The 27452-nt window shown below is 43.2% G+C and overlaps 1 protein-coding gene across 3 annotated transcripts in view; it reads left to right on the top strand.

Annotated features, from left to right (window-relative positions):
* Positions 1–27452, top strand: part of KCNJ6 (potassium inwardly rectifying channel subfamily J member 6) — a 251507-nt gene that overhangs the window by 210447 nt on the left and 13608 nt on the right. For 2 of the 3 annotated variants that reach the window (XM_077278923.1, XM_077278924.1), the window contains one exon: positions 20922–21241. In XM_077278923.1, coding sequence (XP_077135038.1) covers positions 20922–21241 — 320 coding nt within the window. Of the gene's footprint in view, positions 1–20921; positions 21242–26431; positions 26471–27452 lie in introns of all 3 variants that reach the window. The other variant, XM_077278925.1, reaches the window with a different exon arrangement.

The raw sequence follows: 27452 nt of genomic DNA on the forward strand, positions 1-27452 counted from the left end.
GACTAACTCTCCCTCTAAACCACAATATATCTCTATATGCAGGGGAGTCACCTAGAAATAGGATCAAAAGCTCCCTTGTGGCCTGGAGTGTGAACATGTTGCATGTTTGTTGTTATGATCCTTAGTGGTTGAGGATCACAAATTACTCCAGCTAAGTAACAAACATAGGACAAGCTCTAGGGAGGTGGCAAACTGGACTGACCGCAAATCTGAACCTATCCAACACACTAGAGGTAGCCGGTGAACGTGCCTAAAATCCTAGACGTCTCGAGCCAGCCTGAGGAACTAACTACCCCTAGAGAGAAAGAAAGACCTCTCTTGCCTCCAGAGAAATAATCCCCAAAGATATAGAAGCCCCCAACAAATAATAACGGTGAGGTAAGAGGAAGGCACATACACAGGGGTGAAAACAGATTCAGCAAATGAGGCCCACTAATACTAGATAGCAGAAAATAGTAAAGGGGTCTGTGCGGTCAGTAAAAAACCCTTACAAAATATCCACACTGAGATTTCAAGAACCCCCGCACCAACTAACGGTGTGGGGGGAGAAACTCAGTCCCCTAGAGCAACCAGCAAGCGAGGAAATCACATTTTAGCAAGCTGGACAAGAAACATGATGAATGCTGATGATCAAAAAATAAACAAACAAAAACTTAGCTTGTCTTGGAGAGACTGGGAGCAAAGTAGTCACAAGGAATCTGAAGAGCACTGAATACATTGATAGCAAGCAAGGAACTGAGTATCCAGGTGAGCTAAATAGGAAACCAACCAAGGATAACGAACCAGCTGATGCTGCCAACCTGCAGAAAGACAACACTACACAGTACCGCTTGTGACCACTAGAGGGAGCCCAAAAATATAGTTCACAACAGTACCCCCCCCTTGAGGAGGGGTCACCGAACCCTTATCAAGACCCCCAGGGCGATCAGGATGAGCCACGTGGAAGGCACGAACCAAATCGGCCGCATGAACATCAGAGGCGACAACCCAGGAATTATCCTCCTGACCATAGCCCTTCCACTTAACCAAATACTGAAGCCTCCGTCTAGAGATACGAGAATCCAAAATCTTCTCCACCACGTACTCCAATTCGCCCTCGACCAGCACCGGAGCAGGAGGCTCAACAGAAGGAACCACAGGTACCACATACCTCCGCAACAAAGACCTATGGCACACATTATGAATGGCAAACGATGCTGGGAGATCCAAACGAAAAGACACCTGGTTAAGGATTTCCAAGATCTTATAAGGACCGATGAAGCGAAGCTTGAATTTAGGAGAGGAGACCTTCATAGGAACATACCGAGAAGACAGCCACACCAAATCCCCAACACGAAGTTGGAGACCCACACCGCGGCGGCGGTTGGCAAAGCGCTGAGCCTTCTCCTGTGACAACCTCAAATTGTCCACCACATGGTTCCAAATCTGCTGCAACCTATCCACCACAGAATCCACCCCAGGACAGTCAGAAGGCTCAACCTGACCCGAGGAAAAACGAGGATGGAAACCAGAATTGCAGAAAAAAGGCGAAACCAAAGTAGCAGAACTAGCCCGATTATTAAGGGCAAACTCGGCCAATGGCAAAAAAGTCACCCAATCATCCTGATCAGCAGAAACAAAACATCTCAAATAAGTTTCCAATGTCTGATTAGTTCGCTCGGTTTGGCCATTAGTCTGAGGATGGAAGGCCGACGAAAAAGACAAATCAATGCCCATCTTAGCACAAAAAGTCCGCCAAAACCTGGACACAAACTGGGATCCTCTATCAGACACAATATTTTCAGGAATGCCATGCAAGCGAACCACATTCTGAAAAAATAGAGGAACCAAATCGAAGGAAGAAGGCAACTTAGGCAAGGGCACCAAATGGACCATCTTGGAAAAACGATCACACACCACCCAGATGACAGACATTTTCTGAGATACTGGAAGATCCGAAATAAAATCCATGGAAATGTGCGTCCAAGGCAAAAGCAAACCGCTGGCACGAGAACAGCAAGGCTTAGCCCGAGCACAAATCCCACAAGACTGCACAAAGGAACGCACATCCCGCGACAAGGAAGGCCACCAGAAGGACCTAGCCACCAAATCTCTGGTACCAAAAATCCCAGGATGACCCGCCAACACCGAAGAATGAACCTTGGAAATAACTCTGCTGGTCCATCTATCCGGGACAAACAGTCTCTCTGGTGGACAACGGTCAGGTCTATCCGCCTGAAATTTCTGCAGCAATCGTCGCAAATCTGGGGAAATGGCAGACAAAATCACTCCCTCTCTGAGAATACCAGCCGGCTCAGAAACTCCCGGAGAGTCAGGCACAAAACTCCTAGAAAGTGCATCAGCTTTCACGTTCTTCGAACCAGGCAGGTATGAGACCACGAAGTTGAAACGGGAGAAAAACAACGATCAACGAGCCTGTCTAGGATTCAGGCGCTTGGCAGATTCAAGGTAAATCAGATTTTTGTGATCCGTCAAGACCACCACACGATGTTTAGCTCCTTCGAGCCAATGTCGCCACTCCTCAAATGCCCACTTCATAGCCAACAACTCCCGATTACCAACATCATAATTCCGCTCGGCAGGCGAAAACTTTCTTGAAAAGAAAGCACATGGCTTCATCACAGAATCATCAGAGCTTCTCTGCGACAAAACAGCCCCTGCTCCAATCTCAGAAGCATCAACCTCGACCTGGAAGGGGAGAGAGACATCTGGCTGACATAAGACTGGAGCTGAAGAAAACCGGTGCTTCAGCTCCTGAAAGGCCTCCACGGTCGCAGGAGACCAATTAGTCACATCAGAACCCTTCTTGGTCAAATCCGTCAAAGGTTTAACCACGCTAGAAAAATTAGCGATGAAACGACGGTAAAAATTAGCAAAACCCAAGAACTTCTGAAGACTCTTAACAGACGTGGGCTGAGTCCAGTCATGAATAGCTTGGACCTTGACTGGGTCCATCTCCACAGTAGAAGGAGAAAAAATAAAACCCAAAAAGGAGACCTTCTGTACTCCGAAGAGGCATTTTGAGCCCTTCACAAATAAAGCATTAGCACGCAGGACCTGAAACACCATCCTGACCTGCTTCACATGGGACTCCCAATCATCAGAAAAGACCAAAATGTCATCCAGATAAACAATCATAAATTTATCCAGATATTCTCGGAAGATGTCATGCATGAAGGACTGAAACACAGAAGGAGCATTAGAGAGTCCAAAAGGCATCACCAAGTACTCAAAATGGCCTTCGGGCGTATTAAATGCTGTTTTGCATTCATCTCCCTGCTTAATGCGCACAAGGTTATACGCACCACGGAGATCTATCTTGGTGAACCAACTGGCATCCTTAATCCGAGCAAACAAATCAGACAATAGTGGTAAAGGATACTGAAATTTGACTGTGATTTTATTCAGAAGACGATAATCTATACAAGGTCTCAAAGAACCGTCCTTCTTGGCCACAAAAAAAAATCCTGCACCAAGAGGGGAAGAGGATGGGCGAATATGTCCCTTCTCCAAAGACTCCTTTATATAACTCCGCATCGCGGCATGCTCTGGTATAGACAAATTAAAAAGTCGTCCCTTAGGGAATTTACTACCAGGAATTAAATTTATAGCACAGTCACAATCCCTATGAGGGGGCAGGGCACTGGACCTGGGCTCATCAAATACATCCTGGTAGTCAGACAAAAACTCAGGGACCTCAGAAGGAGTGGAAGAAGCAATAGACACCAACGGAGCATCGCCATGAATTCCCTGACAACCCCAACTTGACACAGACATAGCTTTCCAATCTAAAACTGGATTATGAGCCTGCAGCGATGGCAGACCCAAAACGACAACATCATGCAAATTATGCAGAACAAGAAAGCGAATCACCTCCTGATGTACGGGAGTCATGCACATGGTCATTTGCGTCCAATACTGAGGCTTATTCTCAGCCAATGGCGTAGCATCAATTCCCCTCAGAGGAATAGGAAATTCCAAAGGCTCCAGGACAAAACCACAGCGCCTGGCAAACGACAAATCCATCAGATTCAGGGCAGCACCCGAATCCACAAAAGCCATAACCGGGTAGGACGACAAAGAACAAATCAAAGTAGCAGATAAAATAAATTTAGGCTGTATAGTACCAATGGTGACAGGTTTAGCGATTTTTTTTAAGCGTTTAGAGCATGCTGAGATAACATGAGTAGAATCACCACAGTAAAAGCACAACCCATTTTGACGTATATGACTTTGTCGCTCAATTCTGGTCAGAGTTCGGTCACATTGCATAGACTCAGGTCTCTGTTCAGAAAATACCGTCAAAGGATGAGCAGATTTGCGCTCCCGCAAACGCCGATCAACCTGAATGGCTAAAGCCATAGAATCACTCAGACTTGTAGGAGTGGGAAACCCCACCATAACATTCTTAACGGCCTCAGAAAGACCTTCTCTGAAATTTGCAGCCAGGGCACACTCATTCCATTGAGTAAGTACCGACCATTTCCGAAATTTTTGACAATACACCTCTGCTTCATCCTGACCTTGAGAGATAGCCAGCAACGCTTTTTCTGCCTGATTCTCAAGATTAGGCTCCTCATAAAGCAGTCCAAGAGCCAGAAAAAATGCATCTACATTAAGCAATGCAGGATCTCCTGGCGCCAGAGAGAAAGCCCAATCTTGAGGGTCGCCACGCAACAAGGAGATAACAATTTTAACTTGCTGAGCGGAATCACCAGAGGAACGAGGTCTCAGAGATAGAAATAACTTACAATTATTCTTAAAATTTAGAAACCTAGATCTATCTCCAGTAAACAACTCAGGAATGGGTATCTTTGGTTCTGACATAGGGCTATGAATAACAAAATCCTGAATACTTTGCACCCGTGCAGCAAGATGATCCACACTAGAAGTCAGAGTCTGAACATTCATGTCTGCAGCTGAGCTCAAAACCACCCAGAGTTCAAGGGAATGAAAGAAGCTAAACAGACTGCAGCAAAGGAAAAGCGGGAGGAAAAAAAAAAATGTACTCAGGTCTTCTTTTTATCCCACTTCTGCGATGCATTAAACACTTTGGGGCCTGCTATACTGTTATGATCCTTAGTGGTTGAGGATCACAAATTACTCCAGCTAAGTAACAAACATAGGACAAGCTCTAGGGAGGTGGCAAACTGGACTGACCGCAAATCTGAACCTATCCAACACACTAGAAGTAGCCGGTGAACATGCCTAAAATCCTAGACGTCTGGAGCCAGCCTGAGGAACTAACTACCCCTAGAGAGAAAGAAAGACCTCTCTTGCCTCCAGAGAAATAATCCCCAAAGATATAGAAGCCCCCAACAAATAATAACGGTGAGGTAAGAGGAAGGCACATACACAGGGGTGAAAACAGATTCAGCAAATGAGGCCCACTAATACTAGATAGCAGAAAATAGTAAAGGGGTCTGTGCGGTCAGTAAAAAACCCTTACAAAATATCCACACTGAGATTTCAAGAACCCCCGCACCAACTAACGGTGTGGGGGGGAGAAACTCCGTCCCCTAGAGCAACCAGCAAGCGAGGAAATCACATTTTAGCAAGCTGGACAAGAAACATGATGAATGCTGATGATCAAAAAATAAACAAACAAAAACTTAGCTTGTCTTGGAGAGACTGGGAGCAAAGTAGTCACAAGGAATCTGAAGAGCACTGAATACATTGATAGCAGGCAAGGAACTGAGTATCCAGGTGAGCTAAATAGGAAACCAACCAAGGATAACGAACCAGCTGATGCTGCCAACCTGCAGAAAGACAACACTACACAGTACCGCTTGTGACCACTAGAGGGAGCCCAAAAATAGAGTTCACAACAGTTTGTGTTACTTGGTGAGAGTTATCCTTCATTGCTTCCAAGCGTAACATCACTCTCCCCATGAGGAAAGCAATGCCACTGTGACAACCAGGACCCTGGGGCATCACACTCCCACCCCCCTTTAAATCCAGTACTCCTGGAGTGGGAAAAGAAGAACAACAATACAAATTAGCAAAAAGACATACAAATTTTTAAATGCTGTAAACATTTAAAACAAGTTAATTAATGTAAACTATAGCTTCCCTTTATGGGAGGAATTGATGCTTGAACGTTGCAGAACATATATATATAGTATGCATACTTTCAAAAATAGAACTTATCCTATAAATGGCAGCTATCCTTACAGGTATGCTACTTCAAATTCTCTTTGTTCAAAGTGCAAAAACCAACATTAGCTTTTCTTTAATTTACTATCTCTTGCTATACTTCCTTCAACACTGTCTGCATATAATACTATCTACTTCCAACAGTATTAATTACTTTCCTAAAAGTGCAAAGTTTCAGCTTTATTCTTAGTCACTATCTCTCACTAATATTTTCTACGTACAATACTATCTTTAATACTATCAAACATTATCACTTTAATAAAGTGCAACAAGTCAACATTCCCTTTAAGGGTGCAAACATTTTTCAACATTTTTCTGTATGGAGGTAGTGCATTTAATTGTGCAATTAATACTCCAGTCAATTAACAACTTTATAACAGCAGCAACGATGCGAGGGACCCGTCATCAACCCTCAACGTAGTACTTGGGCGGGCTTCAAGGTGTGTATCCAGACCCGGGATTCTGCCGCGCCAAACGGGTTTTTCTTCAGGTCTCTGTAAACAAATCAATATTTAAGGCAACATTTGAAACAGTTCCTTTAAAGCTTCTTTGCGAAAGCAGTAGGAAGCACCTTAAGAGGTGCCAACTATGTACAACAAAGTTTGTGAATCATTCACTGTCCATGATCCGAATGTCCTTTAAACAGTTAAACTCTTTACTGCAAAAACCTTGGTCAGGTAAAACGAACTTTCAAACAGTCAACTTATTCACAGTCGAGGACACAGGTTTGCAGTCTCTTTACCTGGTTTACTGAAGACTTCAGGCAGCCACAGTCCAGGGTACCAGATCACAGGACAGGCAGGGTCCGGCCGGCTTGGAAGTGAATTCAGAGTCCCCTTTACCAGGTTGAGTTAAAAGCCTTCCTCTAGCGTGGTGGTGTTGTAGTCCCTTACTGCCTATGGCTTCTAATAAGGTCCTCACAGTTCTCTCTGTCCTCCATCAAGGTGGGACATAAACCTGTATGGCAGGTGATTCAAGCCTTTTTACAGGATCTCTATCATGACCCGGGCTCTATGTGTGTCCCGCCGGTTTCTGCTGTCAGTTGTAGAGTCCCTCACAACCTCGGTGTTCCGGCTACCGGTAATCTGCGCCAGCCAGGGAGGTAGCTAATTCACTGCTCTGCTCCACTGGTGTTCCTTCTCCTGTGCTTCGCTCTCTCACACGGTCACTACAATCTGTTCGGCTTTCGGTGTTATCTCTGTCCAGGAGCTGCAGCACTTTCCCGGGGTTGCACGGCTTCTCATACGTTCTTCCTGCCTCAGACTGCTCCAGTCTGCTCTCCGGCACTATCTGACTAACTCTCCCTCAAAACCTCAATATATCTCTATATGCAGGGGAGTCACCTAGAAATAGGATCAAAAGCTCCCCCTTGTGGCCTGGAGTGTGAACATGTTGCATGTTTGCGTTACCTGGTGAGAGTTATCCTTCATCGCTTCCAAGCGTAACATCACTCTCCCCGTGAGGAAAGCAATGCCACTGTGATGACCAGGACCATGGGGCTTCACACGGACACTCTACAGGACAGGAGAGAGGTCCCTGCACATAAGAGCTGATATAGCAAGCAATTGGCGCACAAGTTTAATTTTTAAACTGCTCTGGTAGAATGGATTTGCACTTTGTCTGTTTGCTAGGGGCAACAAAGTGTTTTTTTCTGTCATACATGTGTCCCAGTATGTCCTATGAGGACCCATGTACGCTCCATAATAGTCTATATTTATTCTACTGCCATTGAAAACACAATGACTTCTAGACAGAACAAGGTCCAGGCCCGATCCCTCCATGTGAGGAAAGCCGCAAACCTCCATCAGTCATGTATAACCATGACCACGGCTCTCGTTCTTTTTCCCTGGAGCCCTCACAATATTAATTTTCCTGCGGTTTGTGGAGCAGTCGTACATTAGATGGCATTTCCTGAGGACTGAGCCACTGTTTCATTCATGATGATTAATTACTCATGAGGCAGAAGAATCGCTCTTAAATCTCATCAAACATATCTGAATATTTAGCTGTAATGAATGAAAATGTTCACGATCTCTGCTTGCTGGTAGCAAAATTATTCATGTTAACAAGCAGAGGCAGAAAACTGATCCCGATCAGGTCTGAATTGAGTCTGATTTTTATAGGAATTCCCTATGTAATGTCCACTTTGGTATTTAAAGGGGTTGTCCAGTGGAAAAAAGATAGGCGATAACTCACTGGGACCTGCACCGATCGGCATTATGGGGGACTTTTATCCCCTTTAGAATGAAGCTTCAGTGTACGTGCTCAACCGCCTCTCCATTGACTTCCTATGAGGCTGCCAAGCGCTGCACTCGCCTTTTTCCGGTGGCACCATAAACAACAAATGGAGCAGCTGTTGGGCCGACCTGCCACTCCATTTCGGAAAAGGGTTACAAGTGCCCCATCGGGCACCATGAATCCACCTAGCCGTAAACCCACCTAGCTGTCAGCACCGCCTGCTAAACTCAATAGGCAGAGCCCAGCTGCAGAGGGAACCAGCACCAGCAGGAAGATTTAAAAGGGGGATAATTTGTATTTATTTTTATTTATTTTTTTTTAATGCAGGTACTTATGTACTTTGGGCTAAAAACAAAATGTCATTTGTTTTTTGTTTTTTTTTTAAACATTTTGCACCTTTTTTTTACAGGCTGTTCCCTGCATATTCAACCTTGATGTGGTCTGTGGTCATACATCAGCTGAAAAAAAAGATAAAATTAATAACTCTCCCATTGGATCGCCAGATTGAGCTCACTGATGGATTTTCAATTAACTCGTTCTGTGGCCAGAGATAGACTGTGCCGCACTGAGACTACAGAAGGAAAACGGGGCAACATTTTTAATGGAACCCAATTACAAAAATAATTTTTAACCAAAAATATATATAATAAAAAAAGTCCCCAAAAGGTGAACAACCCCTTTTAGTCTGCAGGAGATTCATTCAGACAGTCCTGATATCACCAAATCCATTCTTGAGACTAGTGCTCTCCGCGTCACCACCCTGGTCCCTGGATGAATAGGTGGGCCCACTTGGCGTCTGGAACACTGGCACGCTATGGGGCCCATAAGTCGGGGAAGTCCGGGGCCAACCGCTGGCTCCGGGTTTCCCCTCGAATGCTGACTCTGAGTACCAAAACATCAGGAAATAACATGAAAAAGCAATCACACAAGCTATATTATTTCCCAATCTTTTGGTAATGTGGGGGGGGGGGGGCGGCTTCCAGGACACGTGTTTTAAATCCGAGATGGAGAATTATCACACTTCTGTGTGCAAGTTACAAAAGCCTTAAAAATGTATGTCACCAGATGGTGGTTGCCATTCACAGAGGAGGAGGGGGCCTTCATGATCCTAGTTACACGGTTATACAGCTAATATGGCGGAAAAGACATATGCTCATCGTGTCTCTCAAAGAAGATTATTCCGTTTCATAAATTAGCATGCTTTGTCACAGGCTTATTCTGTGTGCCTCGTGAAAAAAAAAAAAATCTGTGCCATAACATTCCGGAAGTGTTTTTTTTTTTTATGTGCCTGAAAATATCATTTTTGCTGAAAAATTCTGCATGAAAAAAAAAATTCTATTCTGTGTTCCATCATATTTTGTGATGCTTATTATGACTTTATAATTTTTGCCACCAGAAATGCTACAAAATGCTTCTTACTCACCAAAAATGCACTTGAATGTTGAGTAGGTCGCCGTAATTTCGGTGATAAAGAATCTTCCTTTTTCTTACATTAATTTTTAAGTTACATTTTTGTACTTTTGTACTGTTTAAACGTCCTTTGGACAAATGTTTTCATCCAGTTACATACAGTGTTTTTTTTTTTTTCGGGTGTTCTCAGACTGTAAACATGTCCCAAATCGTGGGACAGGACATGCCTTTCTTGCCTCTCCGACCCATCTCGGGAAGAGGGGATCTGGACCAATTTTCACCTGCTCTGTATAGTACCCACAAGAGTTGGCGCTACTGTTGTTGATGTAGGCCACTACTCTATATCTCAGTTTAATCAGTAGTTCATTTTGGATGAAACATCCTTTGGAGTTTTACAGAAAATTGCATCTTGGTATAAGACGCTCATCATGGTTATCATAAATCAATAAATGCTGAGAACATTTTAATCTCAGAGATGTCCTCAACTTTCAAGTCACTAAAAGATTTTATGCAGCTCAACAAATTATTAGTTTTGGGAAAAGTTAGGTAACCTACACAGCCACACACTTGCAGCCCTCCAGTTATTATATAGGAACTACAGTTTTAATTCAACACACTGGCTTTTTAGTTGTTTTGCTCCCTTGCCCGCATGATTCCACCAAATGTGGAAGCTGCATAAGGACCATATTATTCACCATACGTGCAGAATCAGTGGTTAATAATCCAGCTAGATGTGTTGTACCTTCTATATTAAGTTGTACTTCCTCGCTACGTTGGAAAACAGTATTCTTCCACTTAATGCTGAAATAATACCAATATTTAGTGGCCAAATAACAGCTCCATACATAGAGTCATCTAGTAATTTTGTCATATGAAACCCGAGTCATCATTTGTAAAAAAAAAAAAAAAAAAATTAAGTATTTTTTTTCTGTATTATGGTATTTCATTATTTGGGAATTTGGTATTTTATTTTTTGTGCCAAATTGGATGACATCTGAGTGCAGTCCGATTTCCAGTATGGAGAGGATGGAGAATTTATTTTCTCTATCTTCTCATCCGAGAAAATGTTATCACTCTATGATCAAAGTGTGTCATTTGAATAATTGCCCGATTTTCTCGAATAAGAGAATACACTGTCATCTGCACCTGCCCTTAGTCAGGCACTAGTCCGTGCTTGAGAAGAGGTGCCCATTAGAGTGCAATATGGAGATACAAGGGCCAGATATGCTTTTATTATTATTATTATTATTTATTGTTATAGCGCCATTTATTCCATGGCGCTTTACAAGTGAGGAGGGGTATACATAATAAAAACAAGTACAATAATCTTGAACAATACAAGTCATAACTGGTACAGGAGGAATGAGGACCCTGCCCGCGAGGGCTCACAATCTACATAATGCTTCATAAAACACATATAGGATTTTGTGATATTTTGGAACTGATGTGATACCGCTATGGAGTCAGCTTCTATTTTTTTGTTCCGATTTCTAGGTATTACAAAGTGACATATCTGAGGACGTTAAGCTGCTGTTCACCAGGACACTTAACATTTATTTCATAGTATCGCCAAAGGCTTTTTCTGAATATACTCACAGCCGCACTGGATACTGAACGTCAACATAATATATTGTATAAAGACTATAGAATGTAAAAGTTATAAAGGCAAAGTCGGCATTCTGATTCCTTTCTTTCAGAAACTGAGCCAAATCTGTTTGGGGGTTGTGTCCGGTTCTGTAGCTCCATTGAAGTGAATGGGAACGAGCTGCAGCACTACACCCAACCCAGGACCGATGTGGGGCGGTTTTCTTTAAGAAGGCAGCCAAGTTTTTTCCCTCCTGCACAGCCGAGTAAGGCCTGGTGATTACAGTTCATCCTGCTGCATTCTGTCGGTGATTATCATCCACCCACCCGTCATTTCACGGAAAGAGTATAAATAAATGCTCGTATGATGTTGTCATCCACTAAACTCCTGAACAAGCTCCATTTCGCAGTCAGCCTCGCTTAGGATTGATTTATCAGAAATTGCAAATTCTTCTAATAAGACATCACAGGAGCAGACAGATCGGAGAACAGCGTATGTGCTTATTATATTAAACCGAGAAGATGAATGCTTTGTGTTAACCTGACCATAGGCAGCGCCTGAATAAAAATGACTTTTCTGTATCCCGAGACGAAAGGGAAGGAATCGAGGAATGTATCGATCGCCATAGCAAATTATGAGGTTGAAAAGATGTAAGAACTTGCTAATGGGTGGACACGATAACTGTTAATGGCGGCCACCGTTAATCCGACGTGACAGAGTGGTACGATATTGCTTCTCAGGATCCAGACGTTTTTATACGTCCCGCACGTTGTCGGCCTTCGCTTAGCATGTAGACCAGGAACAGCTTCCAAAGTACCATAGGGGTTCATCAGACTGACGGAGACCAAGAGGTGATATTTTGGCCTCATTGGGGCCATTATAAATCCCATTATCTGCTGAGACCAGAGGCAGGAGGACTACCTCGATCCCCTGCTTCTGCTGTAGATTATTATGGCACCCAATGATGGGAGCACAATACTTTAGAGCCTCCATAACCTCTTCTCTTGGACACCATCAAAGAGAGGTATTGACAGATCCAGTAGACTAGAAAATGGGCAACAAGAAAATCTGGACTTCCCACTCACTATAAATATATACACTTGAATGTTTTGGTGCCAAATTATTGCCATACAACTCCATACAATGCCCATACAATCCATATGCCTAAGTACTATCTCTAGACAGTATCTCTTATAGTGCCCTATTTACACCATATATTTCCCACTCAACAATTGAAAGCCTGGAAATTCTTAACAAGTGAATTAATGATAAAGTCCCTGGTGGTCTAGGGGAGAGAGGAGATTTATGGTAATGCCCTTGGTGGTCTAGGGTAATGGAGAAGTTAACGGCAATGTCCCGGATGATATAAGGTAATGAAACAGTTGATGGTAGTGTCCTTGGTGGTCTAGGGTAGTGGAGGAGTTAATGGGAATGTCTTTGGTGATCTAGGGTGGTGGAGGAATCAATGGTAGTGTTCCTGGTGGTCTAGGTTAGTGTAGGAGTTAATGGGAATGTCTTTGGTGATCCAGGGTAGCAGAGGAGTTAAGAGGAATGTCTCGGATGATATACGGTAATGATGCCGTTGATGGTAGTGTCCCTGGTGGTCTAGGTTAGAGTAGGAGTTAATGGTAATGTCTTTGGTGATCCAGGGTGGTTGAGGAATTAATGGTAATGTCTCTGGTGGTTTAGAGTGACAAATAAATTAGTGGTAAAGTCCATGGTGGTGTATAGGAGTTGAAGAGATTAATGGTAATGCGTCTGGTGGTCTAGAGTAGTGGAGGAGTTATTGGTGTTATCCATATTGATCCAGGGTAGTGGAGCAATTACCGTAATGCTAAAGTCTTTAGATTAATGGTAATTTCATATATTGAAGAGATTAATAGCAACAATGTCCCTGGTGGTCTGTGGTAGTGAAGAGATTAATGGTAGTCCGTGCTAGTTTAGGATACTGAAAGGCTTGATGGAGGCATCCCTGGTGGTCTAGCAATGTGTTTTGAGGTAATTACGCTCCGCTTCCTCCACATAGGACGGATGGCACAGAGGGAGAAATGGTGTCCTGGACACTGATGTAGACTCGCCACTTTGGAGGGACTGTAACGAGCTGTGGGTTCCTCCGTCCGGCATCATAATGGGGCCCTCCTCTTCTTCTAAGGACACCATTGAATATTAGCGCTTGTTATCAGGCGAGGGGAGAGCAGCACAGTAAGTATTTGGGTGTTGGATCAGCGCCCGGCTGTGTGATCAGATGGCGGGTCTGTGGGAGGTAGCACAAGCTGGTGGTCCGTGGGTTTTGTCTCAGCATTTTGCTTCCCTTTAGCTTTACGCTCGCTGCACAAAATCAGCTCCAAAATGTTTTTTTTTTCACAGGATTTTACAAATGGAACAGGTTTCACTAGAGCGGCTGATGGGAGACTGACTGCGGCTTTCTGGCTGCTCCCAACGTCGCCTGTGAGCCAGAGACTGCGGCGTAATAATGCAGAATATATGTACCAGACTAGAGCAAAGCGCGGCCGCGACACTCATGGCTTATTCCCAAGGACAAACATAAGTTGGGACAGGATTTTCCTGGAGTTAAAAAAAAAATAATCATCAAAAAAGAAAAATAATCAATACTCAATTGGTAATCGACCCCGCTGTCCCAGTGGTCCTCGGAGGTCTTTGTTTACTTCTCCGCAGTCATGGTGTCACATACATCCGCGTGGCCACTGCTGCAGGATTTCTTATGGCTTGAGGTTAGTGATTGCCTGCAGCGGTCTTATAAGTCTCTATGACATCATCGCTGCAGGGGAGTAAACAGAGACCAGCGGGAGCGCAGGACCTAAAGCAGCGGGGGATTGACCAGTTAAGTATTAGTTATTATTTCATTTTATTGCTTTTCATTCATCTTTAAAGGCGGCTTCCAATGTTAGAAAGCGACGGATACATTTCCACTCCACTTCCAGCCTTCTTACTGTATATAGAGGTGTTATCAGTCATTGTACAGGAGGAGGAGGTGAGCTGTGACATCATCTATTGTGAATGGTGGATCCTGTGTTATCTACTGTATATAGAGGTGTTATCAGTCATTGTACAGGAGGAGGAGGAGGTGAGCTGTGATATCACCTATTGTGAATGGTGGATCCTGTGTTATCTACTGTATATAGAGGTGTTATCAGTCATTGTACAGGAGGAGGAGGTGAGCTGTGACATCACCTATTGTGACTGGTGGATCCTGTGTTATCTACTGTATATAGAGGTGTTATCAGTCATTGTACAGGAGGAGGAGGAGGTGAGCTGTGACATCACCTATTGTGAATGGTGGATCCTGTGCTATCTACTGTATATAGCGGTGTTATCAGTCATTGTACAGGAGGAGGAGGTGAGCTGTGATATCGCCTATTGTGAATGGTGGATCCTGTGCTATCTACTGTATATAGAGATGTTATGTCATTGTTCAGGAGGAGGAGGTGAGCTGTGACATCACCTATTGTGAATGGTGGATCCTCTGTTACCTACTGTATATAGAGGTGTTATCAGTCATTGTACAGGAAAAGGAGGTGAGCTGTGACATCACCTATTGTGAATGGTAGATCCTGTGTTACCTACTGTATATAGAGGTGTTATCAGTCATTGTACAGGAGGAGGTGAGCTGTGACATCACCTATTGTGAATGGTGGATCCTGTGTTATCTACTGTATATAGAGGTGCTATCAGTCATTGTACAGGAGGTGTAGGTGAGCTGTGACATCACCTATTGTGAATGGTGTATCCTGTGTTATCTACTGTATATAGAGGTGCTATCAGTCATTGTACAGGAGGAGGTGTAGGTGAGCTGTGACATCACCTATTGTGAATGGTGGATCCTGTGTTATCTACTGTATATAGAGGTGCTATCAGTCATTGTACAGGAGGAGGTGAGCTGTGACATAATCTATTGTGAATGGTGGATCCTGTGTTATCTACTGTATATAGAGGTGTTATCAGTCATTGTACAGGAGGAGGAGTTGAGCTGTGACATCACCTATTGTGAATGGTGGATCCTGTGTTATCTACTGTATATGGAGGTGTTATCAGTCATTGTACAGGAGGAGGAGGTGAGCTGTGACATCACATATTGTGAATGGTGGATCCTGTGTCATCTACTGTATATAGAGGTGTCATCAGTCATTGTACAGGAGGAGGAGGTGAGCTGTGACATCACCTATTGTAAATGGTGGATCCTGTGTTATCTACTGTGTATAGATGTGTTATCAGTTATTGTACAGGAGGAGGAGGTGATCTGTGACATCACCTATTGTGAATGGTGGATCCTGTGTTATCTGCTGTATATAGAGGTGTTATTAGTCATTGTTCAGGAGGAGGAGGTGAGCTGTGACATCACCTATAATGAATGGTGGATCCTGTGTTATCTACTGTATATAGAGGTGTTATCAGTCATTGTACAGGAGGAGGAGGTGAGCTGTGACATCTCCTATAATGAATGGTGGATCCTGTGTTATCTACTGTATGTAGAGGTGTTATCAGTCATTGTACAGGAGGAGGAGGGGAGCTGCGACATCACCTATTGTGAATGGTGGATCCTGTGTTATCTACTGTATAAGCACAAGGAGGAAAATACAGAGCAATGATTTATTGAAACAAACTTTAATTTTATAAATGGTAATAGATAAATACATTACAAGTATAAGTAATAAATGGCTAAAACACAGAGTGAGTGTCCGAAAAATGCTAATATAAACCCCCATCAACCACACTCCCCAGATGTAATACCGGTATAAAGCCCATTAAATAAATCACTATATTGACCCCCTCAATTGGGGGTATAAAGAGCAGGAAAAGCACAATAGGTGCATAATAGCACCCATAGAACCAGGCACAACCGCCCTAGTGGGGACCCAGTGGTAAAAACCCCTTAATAAACAGATGAAAAAAGTGCTAACACCTACCAAGAGCAAAGACCGGGTGGGGAGACTGGTGGGGAGAAGCCCCAACGCGCGTTTCGTGGCCACACAGGACCACTTCCTCAGGGGGATGACTCCTTGCTGCATGAAAGGACCTTGAAATAACTCATGGCCCCGGTCACATGATGACCGGCGGCCAATGAAAGTAGCGCTGTCGGCGCATGCGCACTGCGCCCGGCAGGTCCTAGCAGTGGATCAAAGCGTCAGGTCGAGCGCGCACGCGCAGGGCACAGAAAGTACCCGGAGCGTGCCTGCAGGGCCAGGAGACGCCGATCCACACCAGGACGAGGCGGGCCGCAGCGCGATGCGCACGGCCACCATTACAAGCAATGTGTAAGTGGAAGAATTTATATAAGGACACCAATGCAATGCGCTATCAATATCCATCACACGAATGGTTTAAGGAATCCACCAGATAAAAACTGCACTCATTACGGTCCGATGCACAGGATAAATTAAATTATAAAAATGTCCATTTTCTGTGTGTCGGATCCGTGAGACCAATCTCCATCTCTCAAATACATGTCCATAAAGGTGCTGATTTCCCGTCTCGTCTTTGTGCAGATACCATGGTGAATCCACTTTAGCCCAACTAGGATGGTGTCCATAATAGTTGTATCACTGAAGCCAGAAGTACATTTCCAAGGTACATCATGCAGTATCGGGTCCATAAATCTCACTAATAATGTGAACAAAACAAAAATTAAAAATTACAGAAAAACATAAAAATGTTAAAACCAAGAACCCACCAGATAGCGGGGATGAGGACATCCAAGGCGGGAGGGACCGTAATAATAGATTAACAATTACAGAGAGACTGCAGGGCAAGGAACCGTACCAGGCACATGCCCCAGAGCAGTGGAGCGGGGGGGGGGGAATAGAACCAACTCATAAATAAGGAGCAAAACTAAGAGTCTCATTAAGGCCCACTGGTGACATAGTGCCAAGTCGCACTATCCACCTTGTTTCTTTTTGGGCAAGCAGCTTTTTATTGTCCCCACCCCGAATACCCAAATGTAAAGCATCAATTCCCCTCACTTTCAATAAATTTGCATTACATTTATGATTTAACAGAAAATGACGTGGGATTGGTTTGAGATCTGAAATATCGGTCACTGTCTTGGCCGCACCAATGTCCCGCACATGTTCACGAACACGGACTCTCAATTCCCGTGTGGTAAGTCCAATATAGATCATAGGACACGGGCACGTCGCATAATAGATCACGTTGGTTGTACTACACGAGATCCGCTCTCTAATGTCAAATTCTTTTCTTCCATCAGCAGACGTGAAATTTGAACATCGAAGGACATTGGCGCAGGCAAGACAGTGGCCGCAGGGGAAACACCCCAAATTGGGACCCCTTGTACCAAATGGATTACTCGGGGCGGGGACGTAATGGCTGCGTACCAACAGGTCACTCAAATTTTTGCACCTTCTGGAGGTCATCTGGGGAGATGAACCAAGGGAAGCCGCCAGGGAGGGCTCGGCTCTCAAAACTGGCCAGTGTCTAGCGAGGATGGAGCGCATGGCTCTCCATTCATGATTGTAAGTGGAGATAAAACGAATAGTACCCGCCCCATCCCCACCAGAACGCCGGCCATGTGAATGTAGAAGGGTCTCACGTGGGGTTCTTCTGGCTCGGTCGTATCCGTGCTTAATGGATCGCCGGCTATACCCCCGGGCCAGAAAACGATCACGTAGATCGGAGGCTTGTGCCTCGAACCTAGACTCTGAGGAGCAGATTCGCCGCATCCTCAGGAACTGTCCGATCGGGACGGCCCTCACAGTGGATGGATCATGTGCCGATGATGCGTGCAGCAGTGAGTTGACGGAAGTCGACTTCCTGAAGACGTCCGCCTGGATACGCCGATGTGAGTCGACCTCCAGGCGAACGTCCAGGAAATCGACCGCAACGTCACTGTGGGTATACTTTGTGGGATGGGACTGTCCAGCAGCTCGGTGATTTTATGGATACATTAAATGACAACATCTGGAATATTAGACTTACGTATACCCACAGTGACGTTGCGGTCGATTTCCTGGACGTTCGCCTGGAGGTCGCTAGACACTGGCCAGTTTTGAGAACCGAGCCCTCCCTGGCGGCTTCCCTTGGTTCATCTCCCCAGATGACCTCCAGAAGGTGCAAAAATTTGAGTGACCTGTTGGTACGCAGCCATTACGTCCCCGCCCCGAGTAATCCATTTGGTACAAGGGGTCCCAATTTGGGGTGTTTCCCCTGCGGCCACTGTCTTGCCTGCGCCAATGTCCTTCGATGTTCAAATTTCACGTCTGCTGATGGAAGAAAAGAATTTGACATTAGAGAGCGGATCTCGTGTAGTACAACCAACGTGATCTATTATGCGACGTGCCCGTGTCCTATGATCTATATTGGACTTACCACACGGGAATTGAGAGTCCGTGTTCGTGAACATGTGCGGGACATTGGTGCGGCCAAGACAGTGACCGATATTTCAGATCTCAAACCAATCCCACGTCATTTTCTGTTAAATCATAAATGTAATGCAAATTTATTGAAAGTGAGGGGAATTGATGCTTTACATTTGGGTATTCGGGGTGGGGACAATAAAAAGCTGCTTGCCCAAAAAGAAACAAGGTGGATAGTGCGACTTGGCACTATGTCACCAGTGGGCCTTAATGAGACTCTTAGTTTTGCTCCTTATTTATGAGTTGGTTCTATTCCCCCCCCCCCCCCCCCCCCCGCTCCACTGCTCTGGGGCATGTGCCTGGTACGGTTCCTTGCCCTGCAGTCTCTCTGTAATTGTTAATCTATTATTACGGTCCCTCCCACCTTGGATGTCCTCATCCCCGCTATCTGGTGGGTTCTTGGTTTTAACATTTTTATGTTTTTCTGTAATTTTTAATTTTTGTTTTGTTCACATTATTAGTGAGATTTATGGACCCGATACTGCATGATGTACCTTGGAAATGTACTTGTGGCTTCAGTGATACAACTATTATGGACACCATCCTAGTTGGGCTAAAGTGGATTCACCATGGTATCTGCACAAAGACGAGACGGGAAATCAGCACCTTTATGGACATGTATTTGAGAGATGGAGATTGGTCTCACGGATCCGACACACAGAAAATGGACATTTTTATAATTTAATTTATCCTGTGCATCGGACCGTAATGAGTGCAGTTTTTATCTGGTGGATTCCTTAAACCATTCGTGTGATGGATATTGATAGCGCATTGCATTGGTGTCCTTATATAAATTCTTCCACTTACACATTGCTTGTAATGGTGGCCGTGCGCATCGCGCTGCGGCCCGCCTCATCCTGGTGTGGATCGGCGTCTCCTGGCCCTGCGGGCACGCTCCGGGTACTTTCTGTGCCCTGCGCGTGCGCGCTCGACCTGACGCTTTGATCCACTGCTAGGACCTGCCGGGCGCAGTGCGCATGCGCCGACAGCGCTACTTTCATTGGCCGCCGGTCATCATGTGACCGGGGCCATGGGTTATTTCAAGGTCCTTTCATGCAGCAAGGAGTCATCCCCCTGAGGAAGTGGTCCTGTGTGGCCACGAAACGCGCGTTGGGGCTTCTCCCCACCAGTCTCCCCACCCGGTCTTTGCTCTTGGTAGGTGTTAGCACTTTTTTCATCTGTTTATTAAGGGGTTTTTACCACCGGGTCCCCACTAGGGCGGTTGTGCCTGGTTCTATGGGTGCTATTATGCACCTATTGTGCTTTTCCTGCTCTTTATACCCCCAATTGAGGGGGTCAATATTGTGATTTATTTAATGGGCTTTATACCGGTATTACATCTGGGGAGTGTGGTTGATGGGGGTTTATATTAGCATTTTTCGGACACTCACTCTGTGTTTTAGCCATTTATTACTTATACTTGTAATGTATTTATCTATTACCATTTATAAAATTAAAGTTTGTTTCAATAAATCATTGCTCTGTATTTTCCTCCTTGTGCTTATGGCTTAGTAGAGCTGATTTGGTGAGTTGGGGCTCCATTCAGGCGTGCTTGGTCCGCCAGACCCCGTTTTATACTCACACGATGTATGTGGGATTTTTGTTTTCGTTATCTACTGTATATAGAGGTGTTATCAGTCAGTGTACAGGAGGAGGAGGTGAGCTGTGCCATCCACTATTGTATATGGTGGATCCTGTGTTATCCAATATATATAGAGGGGTTATCTTTCATTGTAGTCCTGTCTGTGCTGATAATGAGAATGCCGGAAAGTCATCTTTCTAGAACAGACCTAATGGCCGGCCTGGTCCTGCCTTTGATGATAATGGCAATACTGGAATGTCATCTGTATAAAACAGGCCTAGTGGTCTGCCTAGTTCTGCGTGTGATGATAATGAGAATGCTGGAAAGTCATCCTTTATAACAGTCCTAATGGCATGCCTAGTCCTGCCTTGCCTGTGATGATAATGATAATACTGGAATGTCATCTGTGTAGAACAGGCCTAATGTCCAGCCTGTGATGATAATGAGAATGTTGAAATGTCATCTGTATAGATAAGGCCTAGTGTTCTGCCTAGTCCTGCCTGTGATGATAATGAGAACGTTTAGTTCTTTTTATTTTTACTTTTCATGTTTTTGTCTTTAGGTATGACCTGTCAAGCTAGAAGCTCTTACGTCACATCGGAAATCCAGTGGGGCCATCGATTCACGCCTGTCCTCACCCTTGAAGACGGGTTTTACGAAGTGGACTACAACAGCTTTCACGACACCTATGAGACCAACACGCCGTCCTGCAGTGCCAAAGAATTGGCTGAGATGATCATCAAAGCAGAAATGCCACTGAGTTGGTCGGTGTCTAGCAAACTCAACCAACATCCGGAATTGGTCAGCGAAAACAGAGAGAAGAACCCTGAGGATCAGACAGAGAGGAACGGAGACGTGGCCAACATGGAAAATGAGTCAAAGGTGTAAAGCCATTATGTGTGCGGTCTCTGATATTTAAGGTCTACACACTGCTGGTGTGATCCACATTGAGATGTGGGAGAGGTCACCACAACCTCTGGTTAGGACAACCTTGATGGGTCCAGGTTACTGGGAATTGCTAAATGAAATGCACATGCTCTTATTTTTGAAGTTTGTAAATGGCCCATTCTTGATGGTTCTCGACCTTCTCGGGATTAGAATGGGATTTTACATCCCTCGTAAAAACGAAAACATCAGTTTATGGCCAGGAAAAATTAAAAAAAAAGATCTATCCATTGATAGGTACACTGTACATATGCCTTATATATGATGACATATTGTTAATAAACCCAGCATGTACAAAGGAATGACTTCATGTACATAGATGTGTTATTAATGTAGGCTCCGAATTCTAGGAACAAGACGATGCAAAAAAAACAACAAAAAAACAGCTTACTGCTTTCTTTTGTAAAGTCATCTAAACATATTTTTCTTTCCTCATTTCCATCTGATTGAATATAAAGAATTTCCATCTATTCTTCACTTTACCAGACCGGCAGCTATGTCGAGTACCTCCAGATATCTTCACCTATGAAATCTATTAAAGCCATAGACCAGATGACAAAAGGGACAACCCGATAAGACCTTGGGTGCCAAGCAAACCGTCACACTGTTCTATTTTTTCTAGTGGTTTACATCCAATAACGTCCAAATAAGATTCATCGGAGGTTCCAAGGGTTCATGGATCCATGTCCTGGAACCTTGAAACAAATCATTTCCCTTTGGGAATTAATGTGTCTAAAGATGGAGCTTGGTCCATATAGATTACCACAAATGGTCCATGTCCTGGAACCTTGAAACAGATCATTAACCTTTGGGAATTTCATATCTCTAAAGATGGAGCTTGGTCCATATAGATTACCACAAATGGTCCATTGACCTCCAACATAGGGAGCAGGACTAATTCACAATGGCTACCTCTGCCCTACTATCCCTGCATTAGTCTAAAGTATATTGATCTGCCAGCCCAATGTACTGAAAGTTTTTTGTTTTTTTTTCCTTAACTTTTCTTAAGTTTACGATGTACCGTAAAAAAGGCATTCTAGATCCTTCGCCAAAAACTAAGGGTTTTTTAAGTGGAAACATTTTCAGAAAACCATCCTTTTTTTGGAAAAGTTTTAATTTTCCTAAAGAATTTTTGAGGAACTTTAGAAAAATAAATTTGATCAGTATCCGACTCAAAGTAGTGATATGCAGACTTTTTTTTCCCCACTGGGACATTTTTCAAAACGTAAAGTAGATTTCCTATAGAAATGTAGTTTTTGAGGAATATTTTAGAAAGGATCTGCTCTAAAAAAAAATCCATGGGCATAGGCTAAAGGAGACATATCTGAAACTTAATGTTTAGTCTATAAATCTTGCTGTACTATCATCAAAGGAAGCCCTAAGTTGAGTACTTCACCCAAGACCAGATATCCACCACTGATTTTGGAGTTATTGTTTCACACCTGTGTAAGATTTGACTTGAGGGTCATTAAAGTCATGCATCATGGGGGGAGTCCTCTAAGCCAGTGCCTATGTGTTTAGATGAGATGCTACTTGATGATTTTCATTGAGGCACTCAATAGAAACTAAAAATATGCAACTTTCCATTGGCTCCATTGGTTTAATGAGTTTGAGTTGTACATGAGTTTTAGGCAACGCATTACAGTACAAGGCAAGGGAAGGTGTGAGATTAAAGGGGGTGTTTCAGCAAGACAACCCATGTCTATGTACCATACTAGGGGAGGCTCCTCAGTTATTATGGGGAGGTCATATGAGAACTAGAGCTTGTGCTAATAGATTTGGGGCGATCCTGTATTTCCTGCCTCTCCCCACCTTCTGCCACATGTAACCTTTGTTTCCCATATCTTCTGCCCAGTGTAATCTCTGTCACACCCCAATCTTCTGCCACCTGTAACCCATCTCCTGCCCCCTGTGTCAACTGCATCTCCCCCATTTTCTGTCCCCTATATCCTGTCTGTCCACAGTACCCTCTGTCTGCCCCATCTTCTGTCAACTGTGTTCTCTGTCTCCTCCATCTTCTGCACCCTGTATCCTCTGTCTCCTCATCTTCTGCCCTATGTATTCTGTGTGTCCCCATATTCCTCCCTGTATCCTCTTTCTCCCTCCCATCTTCTGCTCTCTGTCTCCCCATCTTCTGCCCCCTGTATCCTGTCTACCCCATCTTCTTCACCCTTTTACCTCTGTCTGCCTCATCTTCTGCCCTCTGTATCCACCCATTTTTCACCACTGTTTCCACTATTTTCCCTTCCATCTTCTGCCCTCTGTATCATATGTCTACCCCCATCTTCTGCCCTGTGTTTCCTCTGTCTCCCCCATTTTCTGTTCTCTGTATCCCCTGCCCTACCCCCATCTTCTACACCCTGAGCAATGTCACATGTGCATCTCACTGCAATGATGACGTTGAACCAAGCTTTCTTATTAAAAGAAGAGCTATGGTTGCCATTAGATAATATCATAGCTCCTGTCTAGTAGCCACAGATTGCGGTCATGGCTGAAACACTCTGTTGTGCAAATCGATTCACAACAACTCTAGTTAGAATTTTGTATGCTCTGTGTACCCCCTCTCATTATATATGATACATGGTGGCCCATTAATCTGAATGGCACGCATGTATTAGTACAATGTTTGGCTGGACCATACCACCCCTGACGGGGGATACAAGACCTATTTTTGCATTTCACATATTAGTATTCAGTTACGTTATTTTTCATTAACCACTTCTTAGAAGTAATTTACTGTAAAATCCTCTTGGGATAATTTGCCCACGATAGACCTGACTACTTGATTATGCACGCTTCTAATATTCATTAGGAAGTAATTATTCCAACTCCTGGGATATGGTGACCAAAGCAGTGGTTGCAGAACTGTCTGTCAGCTCTCTAAACAATATGGATGACATCATGTTGTGCACACAGCTGACGAATGCGCATTTCCTGCAATTTAATAAGAGTTGGAGCTTTCTTTACTCAATTTAATGTAGGAACGTCAGCTGTGATGCACAAAATGCTGCTTCAAAAAGGGAAATTCTGTGCAGGCCTAGAAAAATGGGAGGAATTTTTAGCAGACAATATCCACGGGGGTTCAATGGCAAAATCCAATGAAACACGTGGATTTTGCAACAAATTAATCTCTGATTTTACCAGGCATTTTGTAGAGTACAATTATTGCTGAAAATCTGCAGCATAAATTATCTGGCTATGGATATCATTTTCGACGAGGAAGCAGGGTGGGTTTCTCATGCAGATTTGGCAAAATGTGATCCACAATGTTGCTTCTGCAAAGTGTCGCACATTCTCCTTGGGGGGTAGGAAATTATGGGGTTCCACTCTTTTTACTTTTACTCCAAGTATTTGGAGTAAAATGCACTGTTATTATTATTATTATTATTTAATATTCCAGATTGCGACTTTTTGAAAAATTACAAAATGACTCCAGTAGTGGCGTAAAATCTGCAACAACAGTTCTAGATGGAAGCGTTTTGTTAAAAAATGCGCCAAATTAAATAAACTTCGTGCTCCAATTGGTAAATTTGGTTTAAAACTCAATGGGGCCCAATTCATTATTGTATTTTTTCATTTTTTCTTTGCTCGATTTTTAATTTACATCTTTTGACTTATGCCTTTTTTTAAGTCTAATTTATATGTGTTTGCAGAGAAAGCGTTTATGCTTGGAGTGATTTTTATGTACGTCTGAATTTTTTTGCTCAAATTTTTCAACATCCTAGCAGATCATGCAACTTTTTTGGGGGCTGAAAGTAGTAACTTTTTGCACTAAAAAGTAGTAATAATAGTAAAATGGTAAACGGGAAAAAATATGAGGATTTTGAACAATTTGGCGGGAAAAAAAAGTCAATGAATACCATAAGGTAAAAAAAGAAAAGTGTCTTAACTCCCCCAGAAATGATGAATTGGTCCCCATGATGATAGATAGATAGATAGATAGATAGATAGATAGATAGATAGATAGATAGATAGATAGATAGATAGGAAAACCTGACCAGCACCTCCTAAGTGTGAACATGTGCAAGCTGCGAGGGATGCATTATATAGAAAAAGAAAGCACAGCAGCACTCTTCATAAGTTTAGGTCATGTGAAAACACTGAAAAACATTAAAAACATTGAAACTAGCTTTTACTACTCAAAGAGATGTAGTTACAAAAGTTAAAGTTCCTAGAGCATAGATTGGCCAATTAATGTACGCCCATCAGCCACGGCAAGGTGACCTCCCTCTGATGGGTCCCTGTTCTACTGTACATGCCATTCTCGGGCTATAAACCTACAATTAAATGGACAAACATGTCTCCCATATAACATGTCTCCCCTGCCTACAATTTATGGGCAAGTAGAACTGATTATATTAACTATTTGGACGTTGGCTGCCTCCAGCCTCATTCTGCACTCCTTCCATTAACCTGCAGGTGGCAGTAATCAGTTCTAACTGCCCATTTAACTGTAGACTGATAGCTAAGAGTGGCATGTACAGTAGAAATAGGACCCATCAGAGAGAGGTCACCTTGCTGTGGTTGATGGGCATACATTAAGTGGCCAATTTATGCACTAAGAACCTTCATTTTTGTAAGTATATCTTTTGGAGTAGTAAAAGCTAGTTTCAATGCTTTACAGTGTTTACACATGACCTAAACTAATTTATTTTTCTATATAGATAGATAGATAATTAAATATTTCATATTGTTCATTCTAATTGTTTAATATAATCCAGATAATATTTTTGTTTTGTTACTTTATTTTTAATTCCAATTTTTTTAAAATCTCTGATTCGCTTCTAATTTGTTCTATAAAGGATAGCAAAGACAGTCAGACAGTGCCACGATTTTCACATATTTTTGTATTAGCAAGTGTCCATTGTCAAGCCATATCCACCCAATGTAGGGTGGTTTATACCAATATAAGGGCTAATTCTGCATGGCCGGGAATGGAGAGAATTCTGTCCGTGCAATACTCTCCAACCTCGGTGACTCGCCAATCTATAGTTTTACTAGCAGTTTTTACATTTCCCGTACATATTATTATTTATCATATGGCAGGGAAAATATTCCATAAATTATATTACAATATTTAAAATATTTTCTTGAACCCTCAGCATTTCCCTTTATTGTATTTTGCAGTCAGATTCTTGACTTCCTGCTTGGGTGACCACACGTTGGGTATGTATCGATATATGCACTGAAATTGTCATAGGAAGTAATATTTGCTATGCAGTGCAGTGCCTCTCTGTGCAGCACAGACTTGTTATAGATCTATAATACTCACAAAACAGGAAGCAGAGGGTGATATCATATCCAAGAAGATTAGACTGCAATGGGACCTGTCACCAGGTCAAAAGTGGACAAATTTTGTTTCAATCCTGTTGTTCCCCTAAGTAATCTGTTTTTTTTTTGTTTTTTTTAAATCTGACATACGGTTTCAGAGATATCGACCTTTCCATTAAGGGGGCGTGGTTCACCAGATCCTCTGGGGCGTGTCCTTAGACTGTTCTGCATTATAGTCATATGAAAAAGTTTGGGCACCCCTAAGCTTAATGTTTTATAAAAATTGGTTTTTTTGCAACAGCTCTTTCAGTTTCATATATCTAATAACTGTTGGACACAGTAATGTTTCTGCCTTGAAATGAGGTTTATTGTACTAAAAGAAAATGTGCAATCTGCATTCAAACAAAATTTGACAGGTGCATAAGTATGGGCACCCTTATCATTTTCTTGTTTTAAATACTCCTACCTACTTTTTACTGACTTACTAAAGCACTTTTTTTGGTTTTGTAACCTCATTGAGCTTTGAACTTCATAGCCAGGTGTATGCAATCATGAGAAAAGCTACTTAAAGTGGCCACTTGCAAGTTGTTCTCCTGTTTGAATCTCCTCTGAAGAGTGGCATCATGGGCTCCTCAAAACAACTGTCAAATGATCTGAAAACAAAGATTATTCAACATAGTTGTTCAGGGAAAGGATACAAAAAGCTGTCTCAGAGATTTAACCTGTCAATTTCCACTGTGAGGAACATAGTAAGGAAATGGAAGAACACAGGTACAGTTCTTGTTAAGGCCAGAAGTGGCAGGCCAAGAAAAACATCAGAAAGACAGAGAAGAAGAATGGTGAGATCAGTCAAGGACAATCCTCAGACCATCTCCAG

Source organism: Ranitomeya variabilis (genome assembly GCF_051348905.1).
Source record: "Ranitomeya variabilis isolate aRanVar5 chromosome 1 unlocalized genomic scaffold, aRanVar5.hap1 SUPER_1_unloc_1, whole genome shotgun sequence".
NCBI classification, from domain to species: domain Eukaryota; kingdom Metazoa; phylum Chordata; class Amphibia; order Anura; family Dendrobatidae; genus Ranitomeya; species Ranitomeya variabilis.